The sequence below is a fragment of the Andrographis paniculata genome, unplaced genomic scaffold (assembly GCF_009805555.1).
Source record: "Andrographis paniculata isolate CXL003 unplaced genomic scaffold, ASM980555v1 Contig53END, whole genome shotgun sequence".
NCBI lineage: Eukaryota > Viridiplantae > Streptophyta > Magnoliopsida > Lamiales > Acanthaceae > Andrographis > Andrographis paniculata.
Genome location: NW_026137588.1, coordinates 3,070,735 through 3,080,507, shown reverse-complemented (window position 1 = coordinate 3,080,507; position 9,773 = coordinate 3,070,735). Strand labels below are relative to the sequence as shown.

Below are 9,773 nucleotides of genomic sequence, written 5' to 3'. Positions count from 1 at the left end.
GAGTTGATGCCTTGAAAGCCACTCTAGTTTGCTTTCCCGCCAAACAGTGAGTACACTTCTTCAAAGATGTATTTTTCAAGTAAGGAATGAGCTTTTCTTTCTCTAAGATTTTCAATCCCTTCTCACTAATGTGGCTGAGTCTGCTGTGTCATAGCTTAATTCTTCCTTCATTCACGACCGCATTTATAGAGCGATCAAGTAGCTTTGCTTGCATCAAGTATAATGAGGAATACTTTTTGCCTCTAGCAATAACCAAATAACCCCTTGTGAGCTTCCACTGACCATTAGAGAACAAGTTACAAAAACCTTCATCATCAAGTTTTCCAACGGATATCAAGTTCAATCGAAGACCAAACACATGCTTAACATTCTTCAAAACCAATGCAGTACCATTAGTAGTCTGCAAACATACATCTCCAACACCAATAGCTTTAGCCAAGCCATCATCACCCATTCTAATGTTTCCAAATCACCTGACGTATAGGATGTGAACATATCTCTCCGAGATATGGCATGTATAGATGCACCACTATCAATCACCCAACTAGTCTCATGGTATGCAAGATTGACAACTTCATAATCACGGAGGATAAGAAAATCACCTGTTGTAGCAGATACTTTATCATCATCCTTTCCATTTTCATGCATCTTTTCTTTTCCTTTATCCTTCTAGCCATCTTGCCTGGGTTTTCTGCAGTACTTCATTATGTGCCCGGGAGTTCCACAATTCCAACACTCAATGTTGCTATATCTGTTGGATTTACTTCTGTCTTTTGGTTTGCCTCTTGGACCTCTACTTTTGCTTCTACCCTTTCTTTCGGTGACCAAAACCTCTGATTGATGAGAGCCTTGCGATTTTCTTCTCATTTCCTCATTTAACACGCTGCCCTTAACCAAGTCCATTGTAATGGTACCATCAGGGGCTGAATTTGACAAAGATGTCCTAAAAGTCTCCCACGAATCCGGCAATGTACCAAGCAACCATAATCCTTGTACTTCATCTTCAAACTTGATATTCATTCCTGCCAATTGGTTAATGGTGCCTTGAAATGAATTCAAGTGATCAGTCATAGGGGTGCCGTCTCTGTATTTTAGATTCATCAACTGCTTGATCAGGAATAATTTATTATTCCCAGTTTTCCTATATGAGAGAGTGTGTATGTAAAACCTATATGAGGACCCAATAGTCAATACAGATCATTCGATACGAACTTCAAACACAATAAGGTAGTTATTCAATATTTATTCTTATGTTTCCTACGTATATATACACTAATATTTATTTTAAATCTCTTTCGATACATTCGTGAGAACAAGTACATAAAACCTCAATGGAGACTCAAGACTTAATTGATGTCGTTCAATTTAGATTTTGAACTCAAAAAGGTAACTTATTTAATCTTTATTTTTATGTTTCCTACATATAAATATTAATATATTTATTTTCAATTTCTTTCCATATATTCATGGAAGCGTGTATGTAAAATCTATGCGAGGACTCCATATTCATTGGATATCGTTCGATATGAATTTCAAACACACGATGGTAGTTATTCGATATTTATATTTCTGTTTCCGACGTATATATAGTAATATTTATTCTAAATCTCTTTCAAGGCATTCATGGCAGGCTGTATGTAAACTTCTGTGCAGACTGGAGAGTCAATGGAAATCGTTCGATTTAGATTGCGAGCACAAAAAGCTAAGTTATTCAATCTTTATGTTTATGTTTCCTACATATATATACAATATTTTATTTTAAATCTCTTTCAATGCATTCGTGGGAGCGTGTATCTATGACCTATGTGGAGACTTGAGAGTCAATGTAGATCCTTCGATTTGGATTTTGAACATAGAAAGGTAAGTTATTTGACATTGCCTTTTATGTTTCTTATGTATATATACTAATATTTATTTTAAATCTCTTTCGATGCATTCGTGGGAGCGTGCATCTAAGACCTATGTGGAGACTAATGCAGAATGTTCGATTTGAATATAAAAGATAAGAAGGCAAGTTATTTATCTATATGTTTATGTTTCTTATGTATATATATTAATATATTTACTATAAATCTCTTTCGATGTATTCGTGGGAGTGTGTATGTAAAACTTATATGAGAACTCAATAGTCAATGAAGGTCATTCGATACGAGTTTCGAACACAAGAACATAGTTATTCAATTTTTAGTTTTATGTTTCCTACGTATATATACTAATATTTATTTTAAATCTCTTTTGATACATTTGTGGGAGCAAATACGTAAAACCTCAATAGAGACTCAAGAATCAATGGATATCGTTCAATTTAGACGTAAGTTATTTAATCTTTATTTTTATGTTTCCTACGTACATATATTAATATATTTATTTTCAATCTCTTTCCATGTATTCGTGGGAGTGTGTACGTAAAACCTATACGAGGACTCAATATTCATTGGATATCGTTCGATATGAATTTCAAACACAAGAAGGTAGTTATTTGGTATTTATAATTCTGTTTCCGACGTATATATACTAATATCTATTCTAAATTTCTTTCGATGCATCGTGGAAGGCTGTTTGTAAAACCTCTTTGCAAACTGGAGAGTCAATGGATATCGTTCGATTTAGATTTCAAGCACAACAAGCTAAGTTATTCAATCTTTATATTTATGTTTCCCACATATATATATACAATATTTTATATTAAATCTCTTTCGATGCATTCGTGGGAGTGTGTATCTATGACCTATGTGGAGACTTGAGAGTCAATAAAGATTCTTCGATTTGGATTTCGAACATAAAAAGCTATGTTATTTGACCTTGCTTTTTCTATTTCCTACATATATATATTTAAATCTCTTTCGATGCATTCGTGGGAGCGTTCATCTAAAACCTATGTGGAGACTCGAGAGTTAATGAAGAATGTTCGAATTGGATATTGAAGATAAGAAGGAAAGTTATTTATCTTTATTTGTATGTATTTTGCATATATATATTAATATATTTATTTTAATAATCTTTCGATGTATTTTTGGGAGCGTGTATGTAAAACCTATATGAGGACTCAATAGTGCAAATAGATCATTCGATAGGAATTTTGAACACAAGAAGGTAGTTATTCAATATTTATTTTTATGTTTCATACGTATATATACTAATATTTATTTTAAATCTCTTTCGATACATTCGTGATTGATCTATCTATGCTGACAAAGGATATTATTATCAATATCATTATATGTAAATGCTCTTTTTTATTCTTACTTCATATTTATCATCATCTATATATCCACACAATCACTTGGTTCCATTCTAATCTTAATTTTACTAAACCAAACTCAAACATTATTACGTAGAACAAAACATTTTCCAATAGTGCAGGGTTAATATGGCTATGAAATTATTCCACAAAGTGAACAAGTGCTCCTAATATTTATCAAATATTTGAACTAGATTATTAGGGAATTTCACTTTGAGAAAAGATAAGATAAGATCCCAGCACCAAAATTTTGTTCAATTATTAAATATTGTCCTCAAAGGTATTCATTTTGCCCAACTTCTTCTTCAGCAATATCTTGGTGAGGTTGTCCTGTAATTGTCACGGAACCCAACGATCAGTAAGAGTAAATAATTAATTATAAATAAACTGCAACTAAAGTAATTCTATCAAAATGAGCCAAAAAAAAAAACTAACCTACTGAGGTTGAGCTAGACGAGCAAACTAAATAATTAATAAGAAAAACAATAATTAAACCTAATTAACAGTACACAAGATTCCACTACAAATCTAATCTAAGAAGAAGAAGAAGAATTAGTAGACCAAACAATACTTATTCTAACCCAAATAGCTGCTCGCCAAAGTTAACAACTAAGAAGAAGAAGATTACCTAAATGGAACTGAGAACAAATTGGTTGCAAATTGATCTAAGTGTAACAGTAATACATAACAATTAAGTTAACTAAAGATTTAAATAAACTAAATGGCCATATGTGTCTTCGAAAAATGAACACTGCAGTCCGTGGAACAATTCAAAAATGATACAATTGTGATCAGCAGATACGAAAGAAGACTAGAAATCATCGATCCTGTTTTTGCCATTCGAGCCTTACAATGCAGGACCACAACATTTTCAATATCTTCCTTGAGCCATGCAGAATGAAATTGTTGGTTGAATAGATGGGCAATTAAGATCATCGAAGGAAAAAAAGAGAGAGGCATAAAGTTCACATTGCAATAATTTATTTTACATACCAACCAGCCAAAATATTATTCATGACATGAACCTTACGTCAGATAGTTTAGCTACTTAGAAACAAAGCCAGAACTCAACTTCAGTAGTTTCTCCAATAGGGCACTCAAACAGTAACTTAGAATTGATTAAACTATTTCAAGTAATAAAAGATCAATAAACTACATAATGATTACTCTGAAATGCTTAAAAGCAGTTGAATTAACCAAAAGAGCTCCTTGGCCATTTAAATGTGAAAAATGAAACCAATCGGATGAAAATTCTTAGAAATTTTGGGCTCATTACAATTTATTTTAGATTAAATGCAACTGTTACAAAGAATAGGATTTCAGTGCAATAAAAACAAAAGCATGGAACAATTTCACAAATTCCTTCCAATTTAGTATCATGGTTCGCCGGATCGGCCGAGTCCGGTCCGACTCGGCCGATCCGGAACCGGAACGGGTTCGTCAAAAATATCCGATATTTGCCCAAAATTTTCCCATCCATTCATATCTTATCTATAAAACCCATTATAAATCTTATTCTTACCGATTTTCTACTTTTTATTCATATTATTCGAACAATTCATCTCAATTCGATCAGATCGGAGAAGAAAATATTTACCAGTGCGCTGAAGAAGAATCGTGGAGGAAAGACCTCTGTTCTGCGTTCGCGTCTGAAGAAGAATTGTGGGGGAGGGGAAGAAGAAGTGGGAGGATTCTGCGTTCGCGTCGGTGAAGAAAATCGTGGGGGATGCGTTCGCGTCTGAAGAAGAATTGTGGGGGAGGGGAAGAAGAAGTGGGAGGATTCTGCGTCGGTGAAGAAAATCGTGGGGGAGGGGAAGTTCGCGTCTGAACGAAATCGTGGGGGAGGGGAGGGTTCTGCGTTCTGGGGGAGGGGAAGAAAGGAGGAAGATAAATTTAATTATTATATTATTTTAATTAATTTAAATATTTATAAATTTGAATTATTTTTTATTAATTTGTTTATTTAATTTATAGGTTTAATTATTTTAGATTTAATTATTTAGAATAATTTGTTTAATTTATTGATAAATTTAGTTTAATTGTGTTGGATTGTATTTAATTTTTATTTAATCTATATAAATTGAGTTCATTAAAATTAATATTTTAGAATAACTTATAATCTTATTATTTAAAATTAATATTATTTTAGACAAAATTTGTATTAATTGTAAATTTATTGTAAAAAATTAATATTTTAACTATATTTTTTATATAAACAAATTAGTTATCTACTTAAATTTTTGTATAAGTTTGATTTATTAATAAACTAATATATAATTTGTCTATTTAATTAATGAATTACTATTTATAAATATTTTAACAATTGTATTATTCAATTACAGAGTTTGTGTAAAATGGCACCGCACAGAGATATTGGTTGGGATCATGCTACTCCTATCAGCAATGATAGAAAACAAGCAAAATGCAATTATTGTGGTAAAATTGTTCACGGCGGAATTACTAGGATGAAACAACATATAGCACATGTTACAGGTCAAGTTGAAGCATGCACGAGAGCTCCAAAAGAAATAAGAGAGTTATTAAAAAAACACTTGATCCAAGGAAAAAGTATGCGAGCAGCACATAAAAAAAAGTTAGAAGCATTGCAAAATTCCATTCGTTTGGAAGATGATTCTGATGAGGAAGAAGATGAAGTTTTTGAAATAAATGAAGATGAGATAGATGCTCTTGAAAGAAAACACTTAAAAAGAGCAATGGCTGAAAGCAGAAATATGGAATTTATGGAGCAGCAGCGTAGACATTCTGTTTCCGGAGATCTACCAAGCTTGAATTTTAAAGCCGGTATATTTATTAAATTTATAAAATATATTTAAATATTAGTATATTTTTTTTGAGATAACAACCATATATGATCATATGCTTTTTTTTTTTTTATCTTTGTAGGAGGAAGCAGCTCGAATACAAAAGGAAGTAAAAGAAATTTTTTCGAAAGCTCTATGAAAAAGACAGAAGGTTTGCATCAAAAAAAACTTGATCTATACATGTTTCAATCGAAGAATAAGTCTTTGAAAAATATGTTTTCAAAAGATAATGCAAAAAAAGTGGGTAGAGCAATTTCGAAATTTTTTCATTTTAATGCAATACCATTTCACGCTGCCGATAGTGGTCCTTACTACCAAACGATGATTGACACGATTGCATCGGTTGGACCTGGAGTTAAAGGACCTACTGGTAAACAAATTGGTGGTGAATATTTAAACGAGGAGATGCAAGAAGTTGTACAGTATGTTGATTCTTTAAAGCAGAAATGGAAAACATACGGATGTACAATTATGTGTGATGGTTGGAGTACTCGTACAAAACATCCAATCATAAATTTTATGGTGTACTGTGATAGAGATATGATATATCACAGTTCGGTTGATTGTACAAATAAGGCGAAGACTGCGGACTTTGTCTACACCCTAATGGATAAGGTGGTGGAATCAGTAGGGGTTGACAATATTGTACAAATTGTAACTGATAGTGAAGCTAGTATGAAGGCGGCTGGGAAAAAACTGATAAGGAAAAGGAAGCACATTTTTTGGTCTCCATGCGCAGCGCATTGCATTGATTTGATGTTAGAAGACATCGGAGATATATTGTCAGTGAAAGATACGATAAAAGAAGCCAGAAGAATTACAGGATTTATATACAACAGTGATAAAGTGGTTAATTTGATGAAAACATATACGAATGGCCGAGATCTGTTGCGACCAGGCATAACAAGATTTGCAACCGAGTTTGTTGCAATGGAAAGTCTTCTGAGATATGCAACCGATTTGAAAAGAATGTGTACTTCTAGAGAATGGGTTGAGTACAATAATACCTCGAGGAGAAGACATGAAGCCGGAGATATATCAGACTTGATTTTGAATGAAAGATTTTGGAAACGGATACGCCGAGTCTGTGGGGTCATGGAACCCTTAGTGAAGGTTTTAAAAGTAGTTGATCAAGATAAAAAACCTACACTACCTATCATTTATGAGACAATGGATAGGGCAAAAATGGCAATAAAAACCGCAGTGAAAGATTTTCAACAATATTGGGATATCATCGATGAGAGATGGTATAATCAATTGCATCAAGATTTGCATGCAGCAGGTAACTATTCTTGTTATTTTTTTGTTTTTATATTGTGCTAATCGTTTGTTTTATTTTTTAATTTTATATACATTTCATGCAGCTTATTTTTTAAATCCTGGTCTTCAATACTCCGGCACTTGTGAATTTGATTCATCGGAGGTTCGAAAAGGAGTAAAAGAAGTTATCAAAAGACTCGAGCCAGATTTGGATATACAAGTAAAGGCTATGAATGAGGTAAATTATGTGAAATTTATAAATAATATATAAATATATATATATATATATTAATTTCTAATAATTTTACTATTATATTGTCTATAGATAAACATATTTGTTAACAAAATTGGAGAGTTTGGAAGTGCACTTGCTATTAGAGTTGTATCTACATCTTTACCAGGTATGTATTATGAAATTTATCATTTAATTATATTTTTAAATATACTTGTTACAAAATGTTGCATTATTAATAATTTTTTATTTATTTTTAATAGCTGACTGGTGGAATATGTACGGTGATGAAGCTCCTAATTTAAGAAAAATTGCATTAAAAGTTTTGAGTCAAACTTGCACATCATCGGGTTGTGAGCGGAATTGGAGTACGTGGGCTTTGATCCATACTAAACTTCGGAATAGATTAGCTATTGAGAAACTGCATAAGCTAGTCTATGTCCACTACAACATGCGTCTTCGGGTAAAAAATTTTATGCAAAGGACAGACACAGACGATTTTTATGACCCAATTGATTTGAATCATATTTTTGATGAAAATGATATTTTAGATGAATGGGTTAGAGAAAATGAATCTCCACTTATTCGTGATAGTGATTTGAATTGGTTGGATGAGGCTATTGAAGAAAGTGGAGATCGAGGTCAAAGTGAGCATAATGATCATGACAGTGATATGCTTTTATCTCAATTTATAGCTGATGGAAAAAAGAAGGCGAAAGAGAAAAAATCAGAAAACAAAAATACGGCCAAGAAAAAAAAAGCAATCATATTGGAATCTTCATCTTCATCGACTAATGGTGAAGATAAGAATAATAACAATGATGATGATGATGATGATGATGATGATGATGGTGGTGGTGGTGGTGGTGGTAGTGGGAGCTACAGGGATAGCCGATACTCAAGTGATATGGGATGGGCTCAAGGAAATGAAAATTATTATGCTACCCAAGACACTGATCATGGATATCGTCCTGGTATAGAAGCTCAAAGAGATTTTCTAAATAGTTTAACAGAATTTTCAAGTGAAGCCGATGCTTCAAATTTTTCAGATACTAGGAGATATTCTGGAGTTCACGAACATATGCAAGACTTGAATATAGGTTATTCCTATGGAGATTCTTCTCATAGCTCGAGTAATAGATTGGGGAGACAGGAGTGGGACCAACCAAATGCATATCATAATCCCTATTACTCAGGATACGGTTTATCTAATCTACCCAGACATCTTCAGGATTCAGCCAATCTTCCTATATTTGGATCCAACCAACCAGTTGGAACATATTACGGAGGGATTACATCTGGTTCGGGTAGTATTGATGATCGTAGACAAAATTATGGTTCATCAAGCAGAAGCAATGATAATAGAGAATATCGAGGTTTTGATGTATATGGAAGGGGTTCATTCAGAGAAAATCAATATGGTTCGAACATCTCTCCTTATCCAAGCAATATGAATCCAGATGAAAATGATTTTGAACCTCCACGACATTCCACATGGTATTGAATGGTAAGTATAAATATTTAGTATAAACGTAGTTTGAACATTTTATAAAATTTTATTTGTATTTTTTTTCTAATTATTTTTATTTATATAATGCAGATGATAAAGATGAAATCTTGACATTGACGGACACAAGGTACATCATTTTGTTATTAAAATAAATTTATTAGTATAATGACAATATGCAAAACATAAAATTTAGCATTTACATTTATATATATATATCCGCTAATTTAGTTGAAATATTATTCATTTTAAATTTTGATCTATTATAAATTATAATATATTTTTTCAATAATATATATTTTTAAATTAATTATATTTATAATTTGATGTATTTTAATTAATTATTTATTATTTTTTTGAAAAAATATAAATTTTATATAAAAAAATCATATAGGCCGATATTTGACCGATACACCGCGACCGATACGCCGCGACGTATCTGGAACGGTAAAGGCCGATCCGCGACGCCGATCCGCGACGGCGAACCATGTTTAGTATGGCGCCTCTGGACGTGGCACGCCTTGTTAGAAAATAGCACAAAAGACTGCACCATTTACAATCCCTAATTTTCATTCTAGACTTCTAGACCAATATATATATGTGCAATGTTCTGTGGCGAGTTTCGCTAAGGAGAATCGAAATAATGGCTTGGTTTGACATAGGAACAAAATGCAAATAACACAAATACATACAAACAGATGCAGAAACCAT

General features: G+C 32.5%; 2 protein-coding genes across 3 annotated transcripts; both read left to right on the top strand.

Moving 5' to 3' along the window:
- The first annotated feature begins 5,578 nt into the window (after nucleotides 1-5,578).
- Nucleotides 5,579-8,157, top strand: LOC127255179 (uncharacterized). Its single transcript, XM_051280569.1, has 6 exons — nucleotides 5,579-6,043; nucleotides 6,146-6,214; nucleotides 7,428-7,561; nucleotides 7,649-7,724; nucleotides 7,819-8,018; nucleotides 8,107-8,157. The coding sequence occupies exons 1-6, from the start codon at nucleotides 5,596-5,598 to the stop codon at nucleotides 8,155-8,157; spliced, it is 978 nt and encodes a 325-aa protein (XP_051136526.1). The 5' UTR covers nucleotides 5,579-5,595.
- Nucleotides 8,158-8,424: 267 nt separating this feature from the next.
- Nucleotides 8,425-9,539, top strand: LOC127255113 (stress protein DDR48-like). 2 transcript variants are annotated; one of them, XR_007839579.1, is made up of 3 exons: nucleotides 8,425-9,062; nucleotides 9,156-9,192; nucleotides 9,457-9,539. XR_007839579.1 is itself a non-coding variant. In XM_051280498.1 (2 exons), exon 1 carries the CDS (start codon nucleotides 8,463-8,465, stop codon nucleotides 9,057-9,059), a length of 597 nt encoding a protein of 198 aa, XP_051136455.1. In that variant the 5' UTR covers nucleotides 8,425-8,462; the 3' UTR covers nucleotides 9,060-9,062; nucleotides 9,156-9,272. The 2 variants fall into 2 exon arrangements, 1 of the variants encoding a protein (XP_051136455.1); XM_051280498.1 differs by lacking the exon at nucleotides 9,457-9,539 and having other exon boundaries at nucleotides 9,156-9,272.
- Nucleotides 9,540-9,773: the final 234 nt, after the last annotated feature.